The sequence below is a fragment of the Trichoderma virens genome (genome assembly GCF_000170995.1).
Source record: "Trichoderma virens Gv29-8 chromosome Unknown TRIVIscaffold_1, whole genome shotgun sequence".
Taxonomy (NCBI): Eukaryota; Fungi; Ascomycota; class Sordariomycetes; order Hypocreales; family Hypocreaceae; genus Trichoderma; species Trichoderma virens.
Genome location: NW_014013748.1, coordinates 2,216,326 through 2,242,353, shown reverse-complemented (window position 1 = coordinate 2,242,353; position 26,028 = coordinate 2,216,326). Strand labels below are relative to the sequence as shown.

The following is a 26,028-nucleotide window of genomic DNA, read 5'->3' as shown; positions in this document are numbered from 1 at the left end:
GGCAAATATTGCCGAGTGAAGGAAGGTGGGGTGAGGAGGGAGAGGCTGTGGCACCTGCCAGAAGAGTAGCGCCAGATAAGGTACGAAACCCTCCGTAGATGCCTTTTAGGGCTTATTAACGAGCGGGAGCTTTGTAGATTTACATATCGTGAATGATTGATGCAGGCAGAGGCGAGGTAAGTAGCTAGCTGGCCAGCATTGATGGAATACCTACATGAGTTGCTTTTGTATGCATGTATTCGAGGTACTGCAATTCTTCAAAAGTGAATGTGGTGGGATGGATGGCGAATCAAAACTGGTGGGATTCGTGCATGACATCTCACCGAAGCAACAGCCTCTAAAGCACTGAATGAATCTCAACGCCCGATTTATGAAGACGAAAAGCGAATTACAGCCAACGTACCAGGTACACAGGTATTGCAATCTGTATTCCATCACTTGAAGGGTTCCGTCATCCAGCTCTAATGCATCTGGGATTTATTTTGTTCAAAAGAGAGAGATCTGTTGCTCTTCTTCACCCATGGATTTTGTAGTAAAGAGTGTCTAGTGATAGTCTTCCATATTCGCCCGGCTGATTCTTCCATGCAAAAAATTCGAGCCCTCCACCACCAAATACTTACAAAGAATTAGAGTGGGGGTTTCATGCTCCATGTGCGTAGCATATAGCCTTAGTAATTATGTTACAAATTACCTAGGTGCCGAATCCTTCCTGCAGCTGCCGGACACGAGGCTTGAAACAGCAGAGAAGAGAGATGATCGACCTGCCCACTTCCACAAATATAGATCAAGAGCCACAAAATAAAGTCCCCTGTCCATTGTCTGCCGTCGCAACCAAAATAAGTGTGTGTAATTGTTGGTTCTAGATATTAAACACGGTGTAAGGGAGCCACCGGTGCCCCATACCCTAGATGCAGGCAAACTTAGGGCAAAGGATCACTACTTCCTGCCCACCTAGCACCTAAGGTAAGGGAGAGAGTTACATATTGGGAGCAGGTATCTAGCAGGTAGTTATTCGTATCGACTTTCGATAGTATCATCAAATACGCGTTAGTTTATTTATTCCATACTATATACATGTACTATTCAACTCCACAACAACAGTCGCTGTAAATCTTGGTCATTTGTCAATAAGAAGAGATGCATTGTTCATCAGCGTGTTTATCCTTTCCCATATATGCGCCCGCTCTTTGAGACAACTCAGGTGGTATAAATACATTGTGTCACTACCAAAAATCCGGTAGTGGTAGAAAATGAAGATTGGCCAAAAGAAATGAACGGGGAAAAAAAGAAACGAAGAAGAAGAAGAAGAGGACGAAAGGGAAAATATATGTAGAAGGATATGCTCATGTGCCTTCATGGAAGCATGGGATAAGGGTGGCCAAAGCTAGGCCCATCGTAAACGTAGGAATTCTCATCCAAGTAGTTATCGTTGGCTCCGCTGCTGCCATAACTAGCAGTTTGGCGCACGTCTGAGCTGAAGGATGAGGAATAATTCCTAGCGACAAAGCTGTCTTCTAGGTATGTTCCCTGCCCGCTGCTCTTTCGGCTTTCAGCTTCATGTCCCCGGGATACGATGTGACTCAGGCTCACGCTGCCCCATGGCAGACCTGACGGTTCTGGCTCTGTGTCGATATCGTCTGCTTCGGGAATACGGTAGCTGTTGCCAGCATTTTCTTTGTCTTTTGCTTCACGCTCTGCCTTTTCTTTTTGCTCTTTAACTTTGCCCCCTAAATATGCAGTCAGCACACCAACGCCTAAAATAGCGATGCAGTTGGAGAGACATACGGAACTTGCGTTGTGCAATGCGGTTCTGTATCCGCCTCCTTTCTTCCGGGTCTGTAACCTCAGACCACTCGGCATCCTTTGCGCTTGCTTTACCTCTTTTGGGAGGCGTAGAGCAATTGCTGCTCTTGTGGGATGAAGGCTCGGGACTTTGCGAGAGACTTCTGGATCGCTGCGTTGTAGGCATATTAACAGAAACAAGACTATGCTCTGTGGCCAAAACCGAATGGCTCAATCGACCGCTCGAGGATTCAATCCAAGTTACGGAAAGTGCGTAGAAATTTTTGGGCGCTTTAAGAGTCAATGTAGAGTCTTATGCCCAAGTGGTGTCAACTGACGGGCCGTGTTCAACAACCCCAGGCTAAATGTGTTCAAAATAAAGCACGTGCTAATTGGACAGTTGTATCATTAAAGTGAGCAGAATGGCTCATGCTTGAATAGCCAGAGGAGAAAGAGTAAACGACGTGGCAAGGATGGTGTTTGTCAAAATCAATTCCAGAAGAGAAGCAATGGATAATAGTGGGAATCAGCCAAGGCTTATAAGTCAAGCAGCGAGGCAAGACAAAACATGAGCCGTGAAACCGACCAAGGCAGAGCCCCCAGAATCCGAACGGCCAAATGCCAGAACGCCCCGGCTCTAACCCCAGCACCCGTCGGTCGTCGAGCAGCGACAGCCGTGATTCAGGAGCTAAACGGGCCATCCGACAGCTTACATGTACGGGCAGGGACCAGTTTAGACACATTCACACCAAGGGATCTGCGGTACGCTCTTTTCAGGCTCCACTGCGAGGATTCCAGGGTCCGGGCTGGTAGTGGCAAGGAATCAGCGTGCGCGGCATCGTGGGTGGACGGACACCGGAGCCGATGCTAGAGAAGGGATGGATGGATGGATTGATGGACCGATACGGGGGATGCGAGACTACAGAGTAGACAGAGGGCGTACAAGTAGCAACGGTGACGTAGCAGTACTAGCGGGCTTCTGGTCTGTTGAAGCTGTTGAAGCAGTCGATTCGAATTCACACGGCCGATACGCCGAAGGATCACAGGCGAGGTCACCCGGAGCGGGAAAGGCGTGGCTGGCGAGGCCCGTGAGTTGAGCGCAAGAAGATTGCTAGAAGCAGGGCTAGTTGCTAGTGCTGGTGCCCGTGCTGGAGTCTCGTCCGAGTCCCTCAGCAGGTTAGTACTAGGTAGGTACCCATGGATGTTTTTGGTTTGCTACTGCTACAGTACCGTATGGGTAAGTAGCGCGAGCATTACATCTGGGAACACGCACGGCAATGAGAGCAAGAGGACGGGGAGGTCGATCCTCCTGGGCAGGGGATCGTCAGCAGGGGGATGCCTGTGCGAAGCATCCAGCATTCATTCATGCGTAGCTACATCTGCCTTACTCCGTACCGCTTGCTGCCTGGGGCTACTGCTGCCCTAAGGCATCTAGTGATTAACTGCAATTCTAGTGCCCAATCTAACGGGCAAGGTAATGACTCCGAAACAAACGTCGGGATATTTGTTTGCAAAAGAGCCATATACTATGTATGAGTAAACGCCAGAACACCAAAAGGCCCGGCTACCGTCGAGGTATTTCTCAGGTCTCCAGTTACTAAGTGCTCCAGTAGTGACATCGCTTCGACAGAGCGGCACTAGACCAAAATGTGGTATGAATCGAGTCAAACAAGGTTAGAGAGGGAGGTTTAGCACATGATTTGGACCAATTGCAATATTACAGGCCTGCCTTGTGGGGCCAAATACCCTGCCGTCCAATGTTAAAAGAGACGACCTGCATACATAGTAGGTACCGACTACGGAGAGCACAAGACGAGTCTCAACTGTTTAGTGGCCAGACTTCGCCGCCTTGTGGCTTCAGCCGCAGCTTTGGGTTTATGCAGGAAGCGAAGGAGTTCCATGTCAGAAGAAGCAAAAAAGAAGGGGGGTTGTTTCGATTTGGGCACAGTGGTTGCATTCCTGGATACTGGTTCCTGTGCCTTTCTTAGGTACGCTGTGGGTGCCTTGTCCTGCGCACATGCCGACTCTTCTCTTTGCATGACATGATGCTGGCTTAGGTACAGACGCCACCTTGACGGACTTGAGGATAATACGAGTTCAAGGTTTGACGAGACTTGAGAATTAGAGCCATCTTGGCGATTGTGAGGCGTGTGTTGTGATGCGTTGTGACCAATTGCGTGCTAGGGCCGCTGTAGCTCTGCCCATCAGAAGCCCTGGAGGCTATTTATAGGCGACTTAACGTTGAGTTCTAGAGTCGCTTCGATACCGAGCGAGACAGCTTAGTGCTCCTTCCCTGTAGCTGCGGTGCCATACTGCAGGTCACGTTATGAGGACGGGTACTCGTATGTAGGTACTTCTCGCAAAGCTTGCTTCAATTCGTCCTCTCAACCTCACTTCGTCAACATCACCATCGGCATCATCGTCAGCCTCGCATCCTGCCTCTCCTTTGAGCTGAGCTTCTGCAATTGACAAGCAACACAACCGTACAGTCTCAACCCACGACTATTTCTCTCCAGTTACGTTGCTAGACTGACACCTAGCCCTGTCTGTGTTACTAGGATGACTCTTTTACCGGCCAACGTTAATTTTTGGGGGCCGCACGCAGGGCTGGCTCCAATCAAAACAGCGTTACAAAAGGTCCCCGCCCAGTGCCCTCCAGCTCTTCAGCCCAATCAAGGAACCCTAGCTAATAAAGCGAGATATACGACGGGGTACCAGGCGTCACACCCCTTCCTGCTTTGCGTCAGCCCAGCGCTCGTCCTTTTTTGCATCTCCGCTGGTTGACGCATTCGGGTGACAGAACCGACTCATTAATCGTCACTAGCCACGCCTGCTGAGGCTCGCTGGCGCATGCACGCACGCAATGCTATAGTTCCAGGTGGATGACAAATGAACACGCGCAAGACTATGCTTCGTAATACGCAAGCGATATAGTATCGTTGTCACATCTCATTGTCTCGTCGTTGTATCAATAAGCATGCTTGGAAATCCTCACAGCTCGGCATCTATTCTACGCCTTATGGTCGACAAACGCGGACACCTGCTCACGAGCGAGTTTCCTTACCTCCAATTCCACCAATACAATCAAGCCTCTATTCACATTGGTCGGATCGATTTCTCAGCTCTGGATTCAGGAGGGTTGCTTCATCTAAAGCCATGCACGCGATGAGGTGGTACGTGCAAAAGCCACGCGCCTCACCCCACCGTTACCAGGCACCACGGTGCCAGAAGTCTCGCCTTGCTCGTCGTTTCTGGATATTTCATGGGGACTCGGGGCTTGGGTAGGCTATTGGGCAAACCAGGTGAACGTTTTTTGACACTCGACGTGAGATGTGGCGGCGACACCGAACGCAAGTCGGGCTAACAAGATCGTGTGTTACTGCAGAATTACACTTTGTGTGGTTCAAAAATCACACCGACTGGTACGCCAATCGCATCCTAATTTGCCCTAGCAAAAGGGACGGTGCTCTTGCTGCCTAAGAGTCTTGCGAGACAAGACAACCGATCTACTTACCTCTCCCTCAGTCAGTACAGCATGTTGCTTAATCTCATTATAGCGAATATCGGAGAAATCATGCATGGGGATGCCAGGGTATGACTATACTTGAGGCTCTTGTCCAGCATTGACCACTAGCTCTTCCCTCCCTGGCGTTGATGAGATAGGTTAGCAAGCGTGGCATCGTCAACGGCGCCCTCCCGACATCTTTGTGCCGCATCCTAACCCTGGCCCGTGTCTTGCAAGAACCATCTATTCAAGGAGCCGAGGCAGTGTGAACAATGCTGGTTCCAAGGGCAGTATTGAGCCAATGCTCGCACGGTTCAACGAGCCGCATTACTAGTATGCATGTTGCAAACACATGCCGCGATATGTCGCATGCGGTTTTCACTATCCCTGCTTGCCATGCGTTCTCATCCTTTGAGCTAAAACGCGGATGCCATTCTGCATACTCCGTAGGGCTGCCAAGAATACCACGGATCAGGTAGGTAGATAAAAATAGGACATGTAGCTGTCGAAAAGAGCATGGTGATCTACACTAACCCGCGACAAGTATTCAGGGCGAGAGAGATTCTAATCTCAAGAGTTTTCTATTCTTAGGTTTTGCAGGGGTTCCTTCATTGATCTACATAATAGCTGTGTTGTCCTCGAGAGCCCCCACTCAGGACGGACACGGACATGAATTAGGGTTAAAAGAAACAATGAAGCCGTAGAAGCTCGGCACTTCTTGTCGAGTCAATGACATGACCTTCTTTTTGAGTCAACTCCTCACGCTATGCCTCATTTCTACCGGGGAGCAATGCTTCTGGTCTACCCTGGTTTTCAGCTGAAACCTCTGGCTCCTCTTTCAACAGCTTTTTCACCTGGTTTTACCTGTCGGCCGCACGTCTTGGCCGCTTTGCGTCTTTTTCTCTCTCTTTTTTCTCTCTCCTCTGTTTTCTTTAATTAGCATCAAGGTAAATCTTCTCGTTCGGCCGGGACTCCGTCGCATTGGTTGCCCTGGTGAGGCGAGAGCTTGAGATTTGGCATCCTCTCAAATCACAGGGAGGGGCTAGAAGAGCTTGTGGGTGGCAATAAGCAAAATTGTGAGCACAATTGTTCTTCCGGTCCAATAATCGTTCAGTTGCTTTATTTAGATTTGACAACTTTTGCTTCAAGTCTGCGTTATGCCTTACGCGTTATGCAAAAGATCAAGGTTCGGCAAAATAGACTCGGACAACTACCGAGATAGATGAAATGAAGAGAAAAGAGTCATAAGACATTTGAACTGGGGAGAGTCAAGTCTGGAAGGTGGGTAACAACGACTTATACAATATACGAGAGAACACTTCCTGTCACATATGCGGCGGGCATTTACTCGGACATGAATCTATTATTTTCCATCTCTGGTCAGTTTTCCCCAGCCTACTTGGATTATTATTCTCAAAATTATTGACTATTATACACAACGCTATTATCCGCACGACGCAAAACGCAAATCGCAAAACGCAACAGCCAGCCTCTCAGTACTATCACTGTCACGGGCTCTCCATCTCGGCCAGCTGTGGCGACATTGTCGCTGGCCTCGGCACCACGGGCTCATCATGGCCAGTTTGGCCCATCTCATGTGGTTTCGGTGGTGCCCAGAACCCAGACATGTTAGCATGTCCTCCCATGTGCGCCTCATGTCCTCCCACGTACGTCTCATGTGGGTTCGACGAGGAGGCCATACTCGCGTGTGCGTAATACGCGTGAGGGGGGTGAGCAGGAGAGCCATACCCATCTGAAGGTACAGGGACGGGCACGATTTGCGGCTTTGATGAATGACGGCGATAGTATAGCAACAGGCCAACAGCAAGAAGCAAAACTGCTGCACCGCCGATGGCAATTCCTGCTATCGCTCCGCCAGACAGGGCGGTCGAGCTGGACTTGGAATCCGGGTTGGGGCTTGAATCTCCCGCTGGCGCTGCCGTAGTCGTAGAGCTTGGGGGCGCTGAAGTCGTCGTCGCAGAAGTCGTTGGTGATGCTGGGTTTACCGTAGTTGTTACCACTGAAACATTACTCGCTCCACTCGGCCCAATATCCTTATATGCATCGCAGTCGGGCTTGGGCTGCGCAAGCGGGCACTCGTCTGCGAAGCATATGGAGTAGAGCTGGCCATTGATAGCAGGCGCGCATCGCACATTGTATCTGGCATTCATAAACGTGTCGAGTGTCTGCGCGTCCTCGTCTGAGAAGCCAAAGTACTTGCTCGACAACGTGAGCTGCTCGATGAAGTATCCGATGTGTGTTTGGTTCAGGTCCATGAACTTGTGGACATAGGCCATGGAAAGAGGACCGCCGCTGTCGGCCGTGCGAGGAAACTTTGGCGCAAGACTGCAACCATAGACAAAGCCAAAGGCCGTAAACCAGTGAGTGAAGAGGCGGCTTGGTTGAGACAATCGGTAATGGTGAGTAATGATGACAACGATTGAGAATAGCGGCAGAGAAAACACTTACTATTGATTCGTCGATGTATCTATATTGACGGAATTCGAAGAGCCATTCAAGAAAGACATCAATGGTCCCGTAGCTCCTCCGTCTAGCCAGTCGATGCCAACAGGCTGATTGTTCAAGTTCGTCGTCGCCTCTAATATTGTGCCACCCAAGGCTCAGCAAACGAAGATCCAAGTTGAGGAACGTGTACATCTACACTGAGGGGATTGCCTTACTTGAGCCGTCAAACCAAGGCCGGAGGTATACATGAATCCCTTCAAAATTTCCATTGTTGAAGATGCCGGTATTGTCGTCGATTGGGTTTGGAAGACCAGAGCTTCCAGCATAGGCAAGCGTGACGATGCTCTGGATGAGGAGCAGCTGCGTGGTAACGTTGTTCGCGCCATACCGCTGCGTTGCGTAATAGTCGCAAATTGATTCGTTACCGGTTCTTTGGGCAAACGACTCTCGCCCTATGGCCAGCAGCAAGACAGCGGCAACGCGTTTCCACAGCATGTCGGGCCCCCTACAGATCTGGTCGACAAGTCATAGATCGAAGCAGCAGAAACAGAGATGAGGCGGGACAACCAGCGACCCGAGTGTACGGATTTCCCACGATAATATAGATAGGGGGCCAGCCGGGACTTTGCATCTGGCCGGGTCGGGCCAGACCATTTCATTTCCTCTAGCCGCACCAGCTTGAATCCCAAAGGCCACGCCGCGCATATTGTGGCGGGTGAGGCCTCGTTTCCATTTGCTGGACGGGGGGCAGCCATGGCGTCCCTGTCAGCCCAATGCTCGCTTCCTTCTCGCATAATTGCTCCAAGGCTGCGTCTTCCGTCCCTACTGCGGCCCCCCCATGTGACTGACAGCATCGTCGCGATCCTTTCAGCTCGTCGAGGCAGCCATCGAGTTTACCGCTCTGAATGGCCATGGCCTTGCAAGCCCGGGGAGGGCCTGGACCTCCATGCCCAGACCAGATCACCGACTAACACGACACGATGCCCAAGTAGCTTGCCGCTATACCGTCTACTCGGCTCCGGATGCCCACTACGCCTGGGCGTTCCAATCGGCATTTTGGACAAGCTGCGCGGCTGATTGGAGAGAACTGCAGCAAGCCCTCCTGCAGTGCCAATGCTTATATCTGACGGCGGGCATGACTGACTGACTTGTCCAGGTGCTAATCCTTTGCGGCTGAAGATGGCTTTTTCAGTAGTCGAGCTGCGAAATGCAAGGGGGGTCAATGGTTTAATCTTACCGTCAACACTTTCTTCTTAGCGTGCATTCGGCTGGGCTTAGAGGCTTGGAAGCACACAACCAACAGCTGTCAAGGCGCTTGGCGATTGTTTAGGCAACCGCTCTGTCGGTGAGCAAGCGTCAATGATGCCAGTGATTTATGATACATTTATGAATCAGGACAAGATTGTGGCAATTGCAACGATGAGTGCCCTGGTATTCGGCCTCTAGTAAGTAAGTTGCGCCTATATTATGCTTAAAATGGCCCGGCCCAATAACCGGCTATCGCCACTGAGCCAAGCACAAAGCTTGTGCTGCGCGCTCATGGCAATCCTGAATTATCATCCTGCATCAATAGGAGGGAGTAGCCATCATGACATGCATCTTCATAGCCATCTCCACAATCCCCAATAGTAGTCTCTCTCATCTCTGTACGAGGAATAGCCACCTGTGCCTTTTTAAATAATTGCTAGCGTCTTCAAGATAGCCTCTACCCTCTCCACCATTGTTGATACTGGTTTTCATTTTCGCCACGGATAGTAGCAGTATCAAATTCGCCGCTACCGCGTTATATTCTCTGTTAGCCTGCGTACGGTACTAGCCTGTAGCACCGTTATATTATTGTCCATTGCCAAGAATGCCGGCATCGAAATATTGTAACATTTTCATCAGACACATAGCTATCGTCATAATCTTAGGGTAGTCTCTCAACCTCTATAATACCATCGTCTTTCCTCTCATCATCCCTTTAAAACAGATGACCTTGATCCCTGCTATGGAATAAATATTGGTCTTCTATATTTGATCCGCATATAGCTGCTCAAATTTAAAGCTAGATAATGTATTAATCCTTGCCCACTATTCACCCTTTGCCTCGCTATCATCTTCACTATTCACAGGACACATGAATCCCTTCTCATTCAGTTCTTTGCTAGATAATGGCGTAGAGCAAACCACTACAAATGAGTTCTTGCTAGCGCTAATGCTCACAATCTTAAAGCATCCGCTCTTAACGTAATTCGCTGCCCGTATCAGCTCCTCCTCCACAGTGCTGTCGCTCGCTGCGCGGAATGTACGGAAGTCAGACCCAGCGTGCATATTGTGGTATATGATATCAACATTTGGGATAGGATAGTGAGTTGGCGGGTTTGGCTGTTGTGCGACAGACTGCCATGTTGAACTCGACGAAGACATTATTCTAGCGAGAGTTCTAGTCTATAAACTAGGAGTATATTAGATGCCAAAGGCTTATAACTGTTGAAATGAACAATTGCTCTTACTTACAGATTAGAGATGGGTGTTGCTTTAGGTTTGAAGGATCAGTGTTAACAGAGTGAGAGGGGGTACTTGCTTATGGCATTTATAAAGCGCTAATGGCTATTCCTATACAGATACCACCCAACACACATGGCCAACGGAATTATAAATTGCCGATAAACGAATCATGAGAAACATCTACTCTAGGAAAGTATGTATAAAGAAGGAAATGACTTAATTTCTGAAAGTGAGCCTAAGTGAGCATCGATCTACATGTACAATTTATGTCACTCATTTAAATGCGTAGATGGGCGGTTTGGAATAGCCGGTCATTACTAAATCTAGTGAATGTCGGTAGATTTAGTAGATGTAGGTAGATTCAGTAGATGTAGGTAGATTTAGTAGATGTAGGTAGATCTAGTAGATGTAGTTCTCATTGATCGTAGAATGATATTGCCGACTGCAGTTATATGGGCTGCGCTGGCTATAGACGCCAGGATACCTTGACTTAAAACAAGTGAGTGCTCTACTAATCCCGTCTCTCGTTTCAACGTGGAAAATGGGGGTAGCCTAAAGACATTCTCCTAGTGATGAAAAGGGGACAGTCCAGGCTTGAGACGGCCTTTCCTCCTCCTTTTTCTATATCACTGTTAGGCATTTCCTGTTTCTAGTATAATACCATAGCGTCGTCCCATGCAAATAATCCCGGCAGAAGGTCCTACTGTGTCAACAAGTGATTAGGAAACTGAAAAGCGAATTTATGGAGTATCTCTATAAGCTCAGTGGAGATCGAGAGAAGCTTGAGATAAGAGACCCCGTATTTAGATCAAACCGTTTTCTTAGTCCTCCGTGTTAATATTCCCCACCGCAAACGAGGTTCTGCATAGCCACTTTGAGTTGCTCGTCAGAGAGAGGTTTATATTATTTGGCTACGGGGTTCAATCCAGCGCCACAAAGTTACGCAAGTGCCTTCTAATAATTGAGACGTTTGATAGCCCAGTGTCGCAGTGTAAAGCTTACAATTCAGATATAGAGTTGGTATGGTCGGTGGATGGCATCCTAGCGTGAGCAGCTTGTTCGAAGTCTGATTTGCAAGGACCAAAATGCGTCAAGTGGCAGAGGCAAAAAATAGCTCGCTATTGTTGACCAAATCCTGGTTTTGCCTCTTCAGATCTGTGGCTCTGTGGAATGCTATCTACGAGCAATGCACACACGTCTTGAATCTGCCAATGAACAATCGGAGCGGAAACCTCGAAAATTATTTTCGGATCAGGGCTCGATTACGAATGCGGGCTGGAATCTCTGCTGGAGATTCCCTTGACGATGAAACGAGCTCTTCCAGAAAGTCTTTGCTCGCACGGATCTTTGTAAGTTCGGTGCCCACCTTGCTTTCCAGCGATTTACAAGGGTGACGGCTGTTGATGATGGATCTTGAGCCAGATGCTTTTCGCCCGGGGAGTTAGTGGATTAAAATGTCACTGACGTTTTCAGCCGTAATGACGATATATTGGTGAAATCTTCAACAGAGGGTAGAAGAGCCTGGGTGAGGAAAATAAAGCTTTTCCGCAAGGGTCGTTTGCTCTCGCCCAAAAGTCACTCGTCTTGCTATGACAAAATCAGCCCATACCACAACCACGCATCATCTTTTTGCACCAGTGTCTCTGAGAATTGTATCTACTAGGTAGTACCTATTGAGAGGCTCACTACAAGGCTTCTGTGGTTTATAAATTCGAAGTAGTACAACGAGTGTAGAGAAGAGTGCTTTGATGATTTCACCCTTGAAAGTCTGACGTGAGTAGATGCTTCATCATCCAATCGAACAAGCCGCAAGCAGCCCAAGCGCTTCCATCTTGCGGAAACGGTGCTCATATCGTTGCGTCATGAGACGAGAATGCTTCAATTGCTAGCACGAGAATAACAACAATTGGTTACAGAGTTTTCGTAATATACAATGCGCTAGCCATCAAGCCTCCTCCATTTTAAAAGCCTCCCAAAGCTTCTGCCTCACGCTCAGCTCTCCGCTCCACAGACCGTCTCTTGAACCGAATCTCCGCCCTTCTTCTCTCACCACCGTCAATCTTGCGTCCTTGGCGTTGCTCCCACATGCCCTCCGTAACCTTGACAATAGCACCGGCTTGCTGCGGCAAAGGCGTCGCAAACGGTCCAGCTATTGACTTGAGTCCCCTAACTGTGTAGCCATTTGGTCGGGGAAGGATTTCGGAGTCTTCAAGAGCCGCCTCTTGGTCCTGAGGAACATTGACCACATATTTCGCATCGCTGACAATGGACGCTGGTGGTGTTGCGACTTTCAGCAGAGCCTGGCCGTCCGTGACATATTTGAAGTCTCCGCCAGGTCCTAATGCACCATTTCGGTATCGCTGCATCCACTGCAGCAGGTATCTGCGGTTACGGGGAGGCTCGATTCCAAGCTCCTTGAGTTGTGGCGAGGTGAGGGAGAAGAGAGACTCCCATGATGGGAACTTGGAGGCGTGTTTGTTGAGGCCGCGGCCAATGAGCGTGAGGAAGGTCTGAACGTCTGGGACGAATGGTCTCGGCTGCGGGATTGTCGGAGCTGGTCTCGTCTTGTGAAGCCATCGTGCTTGGTTTGCGCCCAGGAAGCTGGTGCTGCGAAGGAATCGCAAGGGTGGTAATAGGCCGTTCTTCATCGTGACTGGGTTGAGGAAGCCCTAGCATTCGGCTGTTAGCGGCATTGACATGGCAAATTGATAGATAATTCAAGTATAGCAGTAAGAGTAAGAGTTACCTGATATGCTGGCCGTACAAAAACCGGCAGTTGACGGGCGTGACACTGCAAATCCTCTTTTCAAGCCCAGCTCGCGCAATCCTATGACATGCGAACTTTCTTGGTCTGATCCATACGATTTTGAAGATATTAGCTAAGCAAGGCTAGGTATATTAGTGGGGCAGTGGCCACCCACTGGTTATCGGTGTCATTCCATTGGTCCGGTTGCATTATTCAATTGATAACGCCTTGCATCACTTCCTGCTGGCTTGCATCCCAGTAACTTGTCGCATCATCCTTCCTTCACATCTCCGATTCATCATGACGGCGCGTGCATCTCCCATATATGACGCTGGCCTGTGTTTGAATCATCCCAAATAATCTAAAAAACGCCTGCTTAACGAAATTTATTCAGTATGGCCCGCAAGAGGCTACCACGCAAGCCCGCGGCGTGGCCAACCTTTGACATTGGACACGATGGTGCGTCTGTTCAGCAGTAGTAACGTTTCTTTATGAAGCATTTAGAAACTAACGTTTGTTTTTCCATTAAAGATACTCTTCCATCAGCTTTCCTAGAGTTTTTCGACTCTCTGTCCACTCAAGGTTCTTCCGAACATACCAAAGATAGTCCCAGTGATGTCGACCTGCCCTCGTCGAAGCGTCGCAAAATAGATCGTGAATCAGATGTTGGCATCTGTGTCGCCAAAACCGAATTATCATTCTCGCGCCGATGTGAAGAGGCTTCCCGCCCAAACTACCGTAGTGTCCATCGTTGTGTTGAATCATTGCTCAAATTCGGTCTCTTTGGCGATGAGCTATTGATCCGCACGCTGCCGACCAGTCGCCTCGGACAGTTCACCGCGCACATACATTTACGGCCGGGCGATGCGGATCGGAAGACTCGAGAGATATTCAATATTGAGAGATTAAGTTTGAAACGGACCGCTGTAGGTGCGATTTGGGTAGGCACTGATGTTGCGATCGAGTATCACCAAGGGGTTGCTTCCATGACAATCTCTCTGCAGCTTTTCTGGAATGAAACATCATCCCCGTATGCGCCTTTGAGAAGAAACGACGAGCGCCGATGCAGCGAGAAGCTGATAAACACCTTCTTTTCCCCGCAAGAGAGGACGCTCAACCCCGCTTCATGGTCGCCCATGGATTTCTATAATGCGGCGCACGTACCGCCAAAAGATGATACCACCTCCCTCTCTATTCATGTTCCTGGTCTAAACGCTACCCTTTTCCCTTACCAAAAGCGGACGCTGCAATGGCTATTGCGCCGGGAAGGCGTGAAATGGACCACGCAAGACACAGCTATCCAGCCATTGTTGGGGGAAGAGCAGAAGCTGGGCCTAGATCTTTTCCGTGCCGTGAATGATGCCGACAACCGCAAGATATATCTTAGTGATGTATTCCAGACCGTTACCCGAGATCCCACTCTCTACTACCAGGCCAGCAAACTCGTCAAAGGCGGTATTCTAGCGGAGGAAATGGGGCTGGGAAAGACTCTGGAAATGATTAGCCTCATCCTTTTGCATAGGCGGCGACCCGAGCACATTCTGGATTTCCTACCAGGCCAAGAAAACCTTGTTCCTAGCGACGCAACTTTTATTGTGACTCCGAAATCCTTGCAGCCGCAGTGGATATCTGAATTATCGCGTCATGCTCCAGGATTACGTGTAAAGCATTATACCGGATGTCGAGGGGTTGATAAAGAGGACGAAGCCCGGCTTGTAGCTGAGCTAGCTGGGTATGATGTGGTAGTGACGACTTACAGTGTGTTGTCTGCAGAGCTTCATTTTGCAATCAACCCTCCCGAGCGATCCCGCAGATTCGAAAGGGCGTATCGCCGAGTCCTTTCACCTCTCGTCCAGATATTATGGTGGAGAGTCTGTCTTGACGAAGCGCAGATGATTGAAAGCGGTGTCAGCCAGGCGGCAGCATTGGCGAGAGTAATTCCTCGAGTGAATGCCTGGGGCGTCACTGGTACACCAGTCAAAGACGACGTAAAAGATCTTCTTGGCTTGCTCTCTTTCTTGAGATATGAGCCCTACTGCTCAACGCCGCAGGTCTGGCAGGCACTCACTACGCATCATAAGTCATTATTCCAGCAACTCTTCGAGTCGATATCTATTCGACATACAAAAGCGTTGGTAAGAGATGAGATATCTCTGCCTCCACAAAGGCGATTCGTCATCACAATGCCCTTTACTGCGGTAGAAGAACAACATTACCAGTCATTATATAAAGAAATGGCGGAAGCGTGCAAGCTCAATACGGAAGGCGGCCCTCTAGCAGAGGACTGGGATCCTGAGGAATATGAAGATGTTATGAGATTGTGGCTCAACAGACTAAGACAAACTGCTCTCCATCCAGAAGTTGGCGTCTACGGACGCCGAGTACTAGGAAGCAAGGAACGCCCCATGAGAACAGTGGAAGAGGTGTTGAATGCCATGTTGGAGCAAGGTGAGACTGCTATCAGGATCGATGAACGAGCGTATCTTTCGAGCAGACTGTTCTTGGGCCAGCTATTTGAAAACAGCCCTCGAGTTAGAGAGGCTCTAGAGATTTGGGAAGAAGTACAGGGCGAGTCTGCCAAGCTGGTAACCGATGCCCAGACAGCACTTCGGGAAGCACTCCGCGAGAGGAGAGGGGCCAAGGATGCGGGCGATGCTTTGGAGAGGGTGCAAGATGTGTCAGATTCAGACATTGAGTCAGATGAAGAGGCCGAGGAAGAGGTTGGAAGTAAAGGCAAACTGGGCGAACTGCAGAACCGGTTAAGGAACAGCCTTGAGCTGCATCACAAGGCTGTCTTCTTTTGTGCCAACGCATACTTTCAAATCAGGGATAATCAAGAGATGACAACGCCCGACTCGGAAGAATTTCAGCGCTTGAAAAAGCTTGAGGATGATGGTTACGAGAGTGCCAAGATGATTCGTAGGAAGATTCTTGGTGAGGGTCATCGCAAGGCCATGCGGCTCGTGAAGAAAATCGCCCTGAAAGCCAATGATCAGACTTTTGTCGAGATTCCAGAGCTCATTATGAAGAGCGAGAGGGGCATCGAAAGTGGCAGCATTGTCGACAGTCTCCAGATTCTCTACGATGAGCTCAATGAGCAGGCAAATTTGATTGACGAATGGAGAGAGCAAGTCGTTCAGCTCCTCTTACGACCACTTATTGATGAAGAGGAGAGCACAGAGACTACCGGAGAGGAGCTTGCAGATTCTACCAAAGTTCAAGAGGAACTGATGGTCTATGTTCAAGTACTTCGTGCCATCATCGCCGACCGTCAGTTTGTCATATCAGGTCAAACGAATGGACTGGTGAGACACGAGATCGAGACGTCTATCAGACTGGCAAAAGAAGGAGACGGGCCTGCTCCATTGAAGCTCATTGAACTGGTCCGTAGGCGCGCTGAAGTCAAGCCTAGAACGGCCAAGATGTCCATGCGCGGCGCCATCAGCGAGCTGCGCAGCTTGGTGTCTAAACTTACCAGAGATACGGGCCAGAGCCAGAGAGAACTTCTAGAGTCGACCATTGCGTCAAAGTTGATGAAGACAACTCAGACGCTGCTCGGGGAACAGAATAAGGCGGCGGTGGCTTTGGAAGCAGAAGTCGAAAGCTTCAAAAGAGCAATGAATGCTCGGCTAGATTACTATCGACAGCTGCAGGCCGTTTCCGATGATGTGCTCCCTCTTGAAACACCCAAGACCGAAGAGGCTATTGAGAAGGCCAGGAAAAATATTGAGGATCTTCACAAAAAGCTCCTCTCCGGTGAGGCCAAACATCGATACTGTAAGTGTAACAGCAGAACTCCATGACACAGCCCTTTCCGCCTTGATACTAATTAGATGCAAACAGTGTTGAGCTTGAAGGAAACCGGATCCAAATCCAACGAGCCCCGGATGTGCGTCATTTGCCAGATGCCATTCATGACTGGTGTTTTGACCGTATGTGGCCATCAGTTCTGCAAGGAATGCATCATGATGTGGTTCAAAGCCCACCGCAACTGTCCTGTCTGTAAGAGAGTTCTTAAGGCGGACAATCTTCATGACATAATTATCAAGCCTCGACAGCTGCAGGTGCACGGCGAGGACTCGAATCTGCCGAAAGGGGATATCCGCGACGATAACCCGCAGGAGCGTCGGGGCTCTTCGAAGCAGACGATGCTCTATTCAGAGTTTGACGCTGGAGAGCTTGAACAGATGAAGAATATCGAGCTGGATGGTCCGTCATTTACGACAAAAGTCGATACCTTGGTTCGACATCTGATGTGGCTGCGCGAGTCTGATCCCGGCGCAAAGTCTATTGTATTCTCTCAGTGAGTCTTGCTTCTACATTTCCTCCATACTATTAAACGTATATTAACGCAATATCGTGTCAATTAGATACAAAGACTTTTTGAACATCTTACGCAATGCCTTTTCCCGCTTCCGCATTGGATACGCTTCAATCGACGACCCTGATGGCATCACAAGATTCAAAGAAGACCCTGCCGTGGAATGCTTTCTTCTCCATGCCAGAGCTCACTCAAGCGGCCTGAATCTCGTCAATGCCAGCCACGTCTTCTTATGCGAGCCTCTTCTCAACACTGCTCTCGAACTGCAAGCAATCGCCCGTGTGGACAGAATCGGCCAGCGGCACGAAACGACGGTGTGGCTCTATATTGTCTCTGGGACGGTAGAGGAGTCGATTTATAATCTCTCGGTTCGACGGCGCATGGAGCACATGGGTAGGAACCTCAAGGGGAAATCTAAGGAGTCGACACCGGAGCTGTTGGACGCCAATATTGAGGAGGCCAATACGCTAGAGTTGGAGCAGGCTGCTTTGTCGAAGCTCATGAGCAAGGATCGGTCTGCGGGTGAGATGGTGGATCGAAGCGATTTGTGGGAGTGTCTGTTTGGACATGTGAATGCGCAGCGGAGTTGAAGCAGATTCATGATGAGCTTGATGATGAAGAGAACAGGTATAGACATGCGATGATGCTGGTCAGATAAAGGGAACAAAGCACAGAGTAAGCGATTCCATTATGAAGATAACGATATGCCCGGAATTTGCTGGAAGCATATAAAATTAAGGTTTTGGTCTGCAATAAAATAATCATTATCATTTCTCAACCTCCTCAATATTATACATGATTTCTTTCTAGCGTTTTTGTATCCCAAACCGACCCGTGTCCATTCCAACCCAAGCTCAGCAGTTCCTTTTAATAATTTCTGTTAAAAAATAAAAGGCCTCATGAACTTCATGTCTGCACCATGGTCTCGACAATCTCATGGTCGGTCGTGCTGCTTTGTCGGAAGGATTTGGTAAAACGAAAGTATTGCTACACATTACAAGTTTCCGCTACCATTCCACAGAATGGGAAGGCTGTTATACAGGAAAAAATCCCCCCACCTTTCCCAAGAATAAGAAGAATAAGAAGGAGAAAAAGAGAGGGTGCGAAGGGTCATCCCTCGTTCCAGTCTCAACATCTTTCTTTTCTTCTGTTTACTCCACACCCTTCTTCTTGCTGGCGCTGGACTTTACGCGCTTGGCGACGGGGCGGTTGATGTGGTGGTCAGGGATCCAGCTCTCGTCATACGACTTGCCAGCGGACTCGGAGCCGGAGAGGGCATCAGCGGGGTCGACGGGCTTCTGGACGGGCTTCTTGGTTGAGCGAGGTCGCTTGGCCTGGGGGAACAGAGCCTCGATCCAGGTCTTGTAGACGAAGTAGAGGGTGCCGCCGAAAACCGCAGTGAGGACAATGTACAGGAAGATGCTGGGGAGGCAATTGGGGTTAGCAAAGGAGTCATAAGACATGTATATACACACAATGTAAAGAGAGAGAGAGAAAAGGAGAGGGATTACATTTGAGGGTCGAGGAAGCTGGTGGGGGCCTCGACAATGGACGTCTCGCCATCGTAAGCAGGGACCTGGAAGATGTCGCCCTTCTGGTTGGTGAAGACGGCCAGCAGGCGCAGGCGAACATCCTGGGGCATCATGTCGAGCGCAAACGAGTAGGGAATCGACTTGGTCTCGCCGGCCTCGATCTGCAGGCTGTACTGCATGGCCGTCAAGTTGCGCACGATGCCCTGGTAGGCCGGCGCGTCCTCAGGCAGCTCCTTGGTGGTCCACAGAGCGCCATTGGCGAAGACAACCTGGATGGCGTCGTCCTCCTTGTTGGTGACCTCGATCAGAGCAGTCGTGGGGCGGCCGTTGACCAGCTTGACGCCCAGGATGTCCGAGTCGGGGAACGTGGTCCTGATGTCGGCATTGAGCGAGGCGGGGGGCTTGCCAAAGTCGGCAGCCTCATCTTGGAAGTCGTCGGCGTCAGTCTGCGAGAGAAGATTGCGTTAGTTGAGCTGCATGCGAGTTGTGTCCTGTTGATTTCGCATCACATCACATCACGCACCTGAGCGACTGCGCCAAAGACCTGCAAGGCCAGGAAAGCGATGAGAGAAGACTTGAACAGCATTGCGACGGCGACGACGACACGAACCCAGCGCGGCCCGGCCCAATTGATATGAACCAAAGGGGGAGAAGAAGAAGAAAGAAAAAAGAGGAGGCGAGAATAATGGAATGGGGAGAGAGAGAGAGAGAGAATCCGAGGACAGACTGTTGGCGCTGATTTGTATCTCGAGGTAGAGCGGACAAAAATGGCCCCAGACTCCGGCTAACGGAAATGTGGCCACAGCTCGTGGCAGGACCCCCACCTTACGTAAGGAGCTGCATTGCCTTTGTTGGAAGCGAAAAGAAGGAGGGAAGCGAGGTTTTGCCTGAATGGGAACGGCGATGGCTTCTCCACGGGGGGTTAATTAGCGTCCCCTTTTTTGGAGGGAGCGGATACCAGAGGAATAGAGGTATGTATATCGATGGTAGCAGATACTCAAGGAAGCGTGTATCTACTTAAGAAATAGGTGGTATTAATACGAGAACCTTTCCTCTGCGTCTTGTTACGGCTTGGGCCCTTTTACTTGGCAGTTAAAAACACGAATACTGAGACATTGGTGGGAGAATATTGGATCACTTGGTACGCTTGATCAGAGCACATGTATAACTACAGCACACTATGTATGATAGTAGTAGATACTGTACTAGGGTACTCTATTGCTAAACATTGGTATTCCCTCCATTGTCCCTCTGAAATATCAATCTCACAAAACAGGGCATGACAAGATGCTGCATCATCCCAGAATCCATCATGTCACCACTTATCCAGTCAGCCAGCTGGCTTCTCCCGAGAAATCTGAATCCATACCCCCCCCCCCCCCCCCCCCCCCCCCCAATCATAATATGCGCCTCCCTAGCCAAACAATAAGCCACAACACACAACTCACGACATTCATGGTCCTCCAAGATCCATGCCACCCCATCCATCAAACACATCCATATCAGTGTCGAGGCTGCCAAACAGATCCGCCTCTGCCGACGCATCCAGCCCGCCATTGCTCCCAGCCGCCCCCAAGCCCAAGTCAGACGTAACGCCGCCAATGCCCATATCCAGGCCGCCGACGCCATCAATCGAAAGCGTGCCGTCGCCCGGAACTCCAGCAGCCGCGGCCATGGAATCTCCCACCAAGCTCGCCGCGTCACCAGCCAAGTCTAGCTGCATATCAGCCGCCTGCAACATCGGCGGCGGCGGCAGCACCATCTGCGCCTCCACTCTCCGGTAAAGGCGAACCACAATTTCTGCCAGCTCGGCGTCCTTCTTGTGCAGCTTCCGATAGTCCTCGGCTTCCATCTTCAAGACTTCTCGGAGAGTGAGACGTCGCTGTAGTGGCGGCGGCATGTTTCCTGCTTCATCCAACAGTCCACTGGTCGGTGGGAGATCATTGCTTACGTTTGGTGCGCAAACCAATGCTGTGACCACATCGTAAACAACACTGCCGCTGCCCGTCAGCATCTGCTGGCGGATTTCCTCCAACATGACCCGAAGAAGCCTGCTCGCGCCCACAATTTTGAGCGTTGCAATAATCTGCCGGTGGGTATACGAAGTTGGCATGGCCGTCATTTCTGGATGGATGCACCACTGAACGAGGGCCTGGATTAAGTGTTTGGTGGCCCCCGATAGGCCGCTGCTGGAACTGGTTGCCCACGTTTCCAGCTCCTGATGTTCAGCAGCCCCCGTTCGCCGAGAAGTGGGCAAGCTATCCTTCAGAGCCCTCAGCAATGGCTCAATGTCTTGATTCTTTGGATCCTGTCGTTGGTATGCTCGCAGTGAATGCTCCAAGGGCTTCGCAACTATTCCCTTGACCGCGGTAAGCATGGTGCTTGCTTCGCCAGAAATAGAGGTAGGCAACAAGATGAGTTGCAAAATTTTAATAATGGATTTCTGCTCCCTCTGCTCGACCCAGAGGTACTCAGACAAGAATCGGATCGCCGGGATCAGCGATGGCAGTAAGAACGTGTCCACCAGATCTGTAAATAACTAGTAAGCTCATGATCAATGGGCCGTCGCAATCGCCACCAAACACTTACACTCAATACCTGACCTAAGGGCGTCATCGGTCAGGGAGCCCTGGCTATATGCAATGACAATGTTTTCAAAGAGCGTCGCAATGAGGAGGTAGAATTCTGCAGGCGGGCAAGATGACATCAAATCATCTCCCAGGCCTCCTGCATCGCTGTCGAAAAGCCCATGTATCCATCCACCCAGATGTCCGTGTTCCTGCTCCGTTAACTGATCCAAGTTGAGGCTGATATGAGCTCGGCCGATGATTTTAGCAACATTTGAGTCTGCTGACAGGATGCCAATGTCGGCTGGAGACAAGCCATAACGGTAGGCAAAGGCCAGCACCAGGAGCAGAATGGCACCGAATTCTTCGTAGACGGGCTGATACTCTCCTTGGTCTTCGTCATAACGCCAACCGTCCAAAAGCTGGCAAATGGGTTCCAAAACAGTTGGTAGTTTCTCAAACAAGAGGAGCACGTCCAGGGACTGGGGCTTCTGGACCAATTGGCTGCAAAGGATCTTCAAGGACATTGTCTCCTTGCTATTACATAGTTGACGCAATAACTATATACGTTAGCATGCGAGCTCTTGCCATAAACACCAAGACTACAATAGGGGACAAACCTCGACAAGTGCCTGGCATACAGCCCCTACATTGCCATCCATCTTATCCATGTCGCGAATAAGGGCCTGTATCTTGTCCGGATCAGATAGACAGCTCTGAACCAGCTTTTCCTTGGAGTATTTTTCTTGGGAGGGCTCGTATGACATTGAGCTTTCTCCCAGGATCCGCTCCACATGTTCGCGTTCTATGAGTCCATGGAGGGCACAAGCCGAACAAAACTCTTCTCGAACGCTCTCTGTGTACGGGTTGTTATTGCGTGATTCATCAAACATTAGCGACGCGGTAGGAAACACGCTTGTGTCGACCTGAGAAAGGGCCTCGGTAATGCAGAACTCGGCAGACGTCGCAAAGCCGGGAGGGCAAATTTGACCGAGTATCAGGGGCACCTTGTTTATCAAGAAGGACCGTAATAGGTGGGCATCTCTGGGGCCTTCATTTCTGAAGACGGCATTTGCAAGCAAGTCGAAAGACGCCAATATCAAATCAATTGCGCTCTGTTGAGTATTTCCCTGGTATCTGTTATTCAGATATGAAAATAATGCATGGTCGTCTATCAATGGTCGGCCAACGAGAGAAGCGCCAAGGTATATGTATAGGCCTGCCCGTGTATTGGTAATGGGCAAATCCGAGATCACCAGGCTATCCAAGCCCACGGTAGAGTCTAGTAGTTCGTCCATTGCAGCATTGGCGGCTTGATTGTTCTTATCCACCGGGTCCAATGGGGCCAGGACCTCTGTCCTGAATATTTCAAGCTTCTCAACAAATTGCGGGACAGGTTGGAAAATTTGTACAAAAGATGTGAGGCTCTCTGAGAAATTTTTTCGAGGCTCTATGTAAAATGGTAAGCACATGAAAGGATTCAGAGTTGTTATGCTGTAGTATTACCTTTACCAGCCGGGTGACTAATGGCCTTAACAAGAGCCGGGTTGTCGACGAGTCGAAGCAATAAAGGGACAAAGGCAGCTCTTGAGACCTCCATCTCATGACGGACCTGCGGATCTTGCAGGCCGCCGGCTAGCATGTCGGCCGCCATGGAGTTCGACGCGGCGGAGAACAAGGACATCCACTTAGAGATGATGTGCATGAGTTCCAATGCTGTACGAGAGTCCTTGAGAGCAGTGCCTTCCACCACAAGCCTTATGACATGGTAGAACATGACCTCTTCGAGCCAGGATGAGCTTTTCCAGCGGGTTTGGGATGGCTGGGTGCCATCTTTCTTCGTCTCGCCATCCAGCTGAATTCCGCCCTCATCTTGTTCTTGATCTTGCCCCAGCTCTTTTCCTTGTTCCTGCGCCTGCTGCGGTATCAGCGAATGCAGCGAGGAGTATCTATAGAGGGCTCGGAGGATGGATGCCGCGTCGACGTATCGTAGCTGGGTAAGCACGGAGATGTACGGGGGGATTCGCGGGTCGGGGCTGACGCAATTGGACTTTTGCGGCTGCAGAAAGAAGTCGGCGATGATGTCGGGGGTGAGCTGATGCTTGGCGAAGACGAGCTTGACGTAGTCCTCAAAGGGGCCGGCATCGAGGCGCTTTGTCAGGCATTTGGAGATGAAGTCATTCCAGTATCGGATGGAGCCGCGGAGGGCCTCGGTGGGCGAGATGCGGCTCTCCATGATTCGGCGCGCTCGTAAGTAGAGGTGTGGAAGAGATTATATGCTTGAATTGATATACTTTGCGTGTAGACGAGGAGGTTATTCGCAGTGTCGAAGGTAGAGGACGAGCTTGTGTCGGCGCTGTCATGGACTGTTTGATGCCCTGGACGGGTGAGCAGGCCAGTTCACCATTTCCGTTGATGGGAAGCGTTAGTTTGTGGCTGAGACAAGCTCTTCTTCTCTTCTCCCGCCCTGGCTTCGCTGCTCTTCTCTTCACTCCTCAACCTTTGCAGCGACGTGGATGAGGCTGCAAGCAAGAATCAGCCTCGCGGGTCGTGGCGTCGCATCGTGTCGCTCGATACTTTGCCTTGTACTTTGTACCATCCATGGAAGATTCCGGTGGGTCTTAGCGGCGGGTGTTCCGCGTTTGTTGCAAGTGGGGCTGCCAAAGCTTCCAATGCGCCTTCCACTTCGAGACAGGAGCTTATGACAGTACGAGTACGAAAGCATGAGCGGAAAGAGGGAAGAGAGGCGTAAATTTCCAAGATATCAGTACTCTGGTGATAATTGTTAAAGATACATGTATTAGTAGGTGCTACTGCCAAGATATCTAGGAGGTACTTGTAAGTGCCTCACTTGACCTCTTTAAATGACCTTTTACATTTCTAAAGTACATGTACCTCAAGACTGATGCTGGTACTGGTACTGGTACTGGTACTGGTACTTCAACCCATGGCTTCACCGATTCATCAGTCTTACATCTGCATTGTGAATCAGAACTGATTTTCATTCAACTCGCTCTATACATGTCCAAAGTCACCTTGACTGATTCATTCGCGAAAATGCTTATGGGGGCAATCAACTGCAGCCAATGCGTATTTATTTCTATCTTGCTCCAAGTGCTGAATCGACCTTGTATAAGCCAAAAGCAGCATCATGGCAACTCAGCAATTACCAACACTATATAATGACCTCATCTGGATATCTTTTTTAGAAAGCAATTGAAAACCGAAAGTGGATATCTAACCAATAAAAAAAGACAAAGAAAAGAGGGAGAAGAGAAACTCGCAAGTCTCTCAGGCAGACCACACAACATCGCCACATCAATAATCTGGGCATTCTACAGCACGCCCTTACATTAACACAGCGTCCATCTCTTCTTCCAACAACTCACCCTTTTGCCTTCCACTTGCACGACTTACTTCTCGTACGTCGTCAACAAAGTCTTCTTACCAGCGGCAATTAGGTGGCAATAATCGGTACCCAGGAATCGGCCCTTGGCGTAGTGGATGAGAAAGCTAAAGACCTTGAACGAGCCCATCTGGCCAGTGCCACGGCTTCTGCCCAGCGTGATGCCAACCATGACCTTGGTGCTTGGGGTGTATATGGGCATGGCGCCGCCCTTGAGATGGATGGGAAGCGCCTTGATGAGGTGGACTGTTTGGGCATCTGCGACACCAGCCTTGCTATCCTCCAGATTGCCCACATCTCCCAGGACAAAGATGTTGTCGTAACCCTTGGCCTGGAGAGACTTGGTCTGCACGATGTATCCGTTGCTGTCCAAGAGGCTTGGAGGGACAAACGAGCTGTTGGGGGTGCCTCCGGTTGTGGGGATATAGGCCTGAGTCGTCAACGTCTTGGTCTTGCCGTCGGAGCTCGTCAGCGTCAAGATGGTGTCGTTGCCCGAGTAATCGACGGCAGTAACCTTGGTGTTGGGAATCAGCTTGACCTTGAGCTTCTCCAGCTCCGTCTTGGTTTGCTTGCGGACACTGTCCATGATGGGCGGCGCAAGGGGCAGTGTGTCGTTGTAGATGAAGTAGACTTCCTTTCGGCCCTCCTTGGAGTACTCAAAGCCCAGCTCGCCCGCGGTCTCGGAGCCAGTCTGGCCACCACCGACGATGACAATAGTCTTTGCACTCTTAATCTGCTCTTGGAGCTCGCGCAGGCGGCTCTTGGTCTGCTCGGTGTCGCCCATGGCCTTCCAGGGCATGTTGTCCTTGGATGAAGTGCCAGTGGCAACAACAAGAGTGTGGTAGTTGATGGTGCGGCTAGCGCCAGAGCTGAGCAAGACATCAACGGTGTTGCTGGCGGGGTCCAAGGCACTGGCGGTGCCCTGGACAAACTCGAACTTGTCGGTAGGATATTCATTGAAGAAGGGTCGGAGGTCGATCATGGCCTTGTCGTCGGGCAATTGGCCAGGCACAATGACTCGGGGCATGGCAATGGGCCAGTGGAAGTGAGTGTTCGGGGCGACGACGACCATGTTGTAGTCCTTTTCCTTGAGAACAACATTGCGCATGGTCTGGCGGATAAGAGGCGCGGCAGAAACGCCAACGCCAAGAATGACAATGGTCTTCATTTTGAATGGGATTTTTGTTTTCCTTGGTGAAGATTGGGACACCGC

The 26,028-nt window shown here is 50.1% G+C and overlaps 8 protein-coding genes across 8 annotated transcripts; 1 reads left to right on the top strand and 7 right to left on the bottom strand.

Moving 5' to 3' along the window:
* Positions 1 to 1,353: 1,353 nt before the first annotated feature.
* Positions 1,354 to 1,969, bottom strand: TRIVIDRAFT_33598 (uncharacterized protein; the record flags this gene model as incomplete). The annotated part of the gene is made up of 2 exons (XM_014106166.1): positions 1,354 to 1,727; positions 1,786 to 1,969. 2 exons carry the CDS (start codon positions 1,967 to 1,969, stop codon positions 1,354 to 1,356), a joined length of 558 nt encoding a protein of 185 aa, XP_013961641.1.
* A 4,826-nt stretch (positions 1,970 to 6,795) lies between these two features.
* On the bottom strand, positions 6,796 to 8,248 carry TRIVIDRAFT_34285 (uncharacterized protein; the record flags this gene model as incomplete). Its single annotated transcript, XM_014106165.1, has 3 exons — positions 6,796 to 7,684; positions 7,757 to 7,886; positions 7,969 to 8,248. 3 exons carry the CDS (start codon positions 8,246 to 8,248, stop codon positions 6,796 to 6,798), a joined length of 1,299 nt encoding a protein of 432 aa, XP_013961640.1.
* A 1,593-nt stretch (positions 8,249 to 9,841) lies between these two features.
* On the bottom strand, positions 9,842 to 10,147 carry TRIVIDRAFT_9614 (uncharacterized protein; the record flags this gene model as incomplete). The annotated part of the gene is made up of 1 exon (XM_014105463.1): positions 9,842 to 10,147. A coding segment is annotated over one exon (306 nt), but the record flags the coding sequence as incomplete, so codon positions are not given.
* A 2,081-nt stretch (positions 10,148 to 12,228) lies between these two features.
* Positions 12,229 to 12,891, bottom strand: TRIVIDRAFT_18414 (uncharacterized protein; the record flags this gene model as incomplete). The annotated part of the gene is made up of 1 exon (XM_014105471.1): positions 12,229 to 12,891. A coding segment is annotated over one exon (663 nt), but the record flags the coding sequence as incomplete, so codon positions are not given.
* A 1,084-nt stretch (positions 12,892 to 13,975) lies between these two features.
* TRIVIDRAFT_140359 (uncharacterized protein) lies at positions 13,976 to 17,900 on the top strand (the record flags this gene model as incomplete). The annotated part of the gene is made up of 3 exons (XM_014106164.1): positions 13,976 to 16,766; positions 16,833 to 17,292; positions 17,360 to 17,900. The coding sequence occupies 3 exons, from the start codon at positions 13,976 to 13,978 to the stop codon at positions 17,898 to 17,900; spliced, it is 3,792 nt and encodes a 1,263-aa protein (XP_013961639.1).
* Positions 17,901 to 18,461: 561 nt separating this feature from the next.
* TRIVIDRAFT_34923 (uncharacterized protein) lies at positions 18,462 to 19,428 on the bottom strand (the record flags this gene model as incomplete). The annotated part of the gene is made up of 3 exons (XM_014106227.1): positions 18,462 to 18,732; positions 18,822 to 19,261; positions 19,357 to 19,428. 3 exons carry the CDS (start codon positions 19,426 to 19,428, stop codon positions 18,462 to 18,464), a joined length of 783 nt encoding a protein of 260 aa, XP_013961702.1.
* An 867-nt stretch (positions 19,429 to 20,295) lies between these two features.
* On the bottom strand, positions 20,296 to 23,645 carry TRIVIDRAFT_33992 (uncharacterized protein; the record flags this gene model as incomplete). Its single annotated transcript, XM_014106163.1, has 4 exons — positions 20,296 to 21,371; positions 21,432 to 21,969; positions 22,030 to 22,859; positions 22,916 to 23,645. The coding sequence occupies 4 exons, from the start codon at positions 23,643 to 23,645 to the stop codon at positions 20,296 to 20,298; spliced, it is 3,174 nt and encodes a 1,057-aa protein (XP_013961638.1).
* Positions 23,646 to 24,826: 1,181 nt separating this feature from the next.
* Positions 24,827 to 25,983, bottom strand: TRIVIDRAFT_63189 (uncharacterized protein; the record flags this gene model as incomplete). The annotated part of the gene is made up of 1 exon (XM_014106162.1): positions 24,827 to 25,983. A coding segment is annotated over one exon (1,157 nt), but the record flags the coding sequence as incomplete, so codon positions are not given.
* Positions 25,984 to 26,028: the final 45 nt, after the last annotated feature.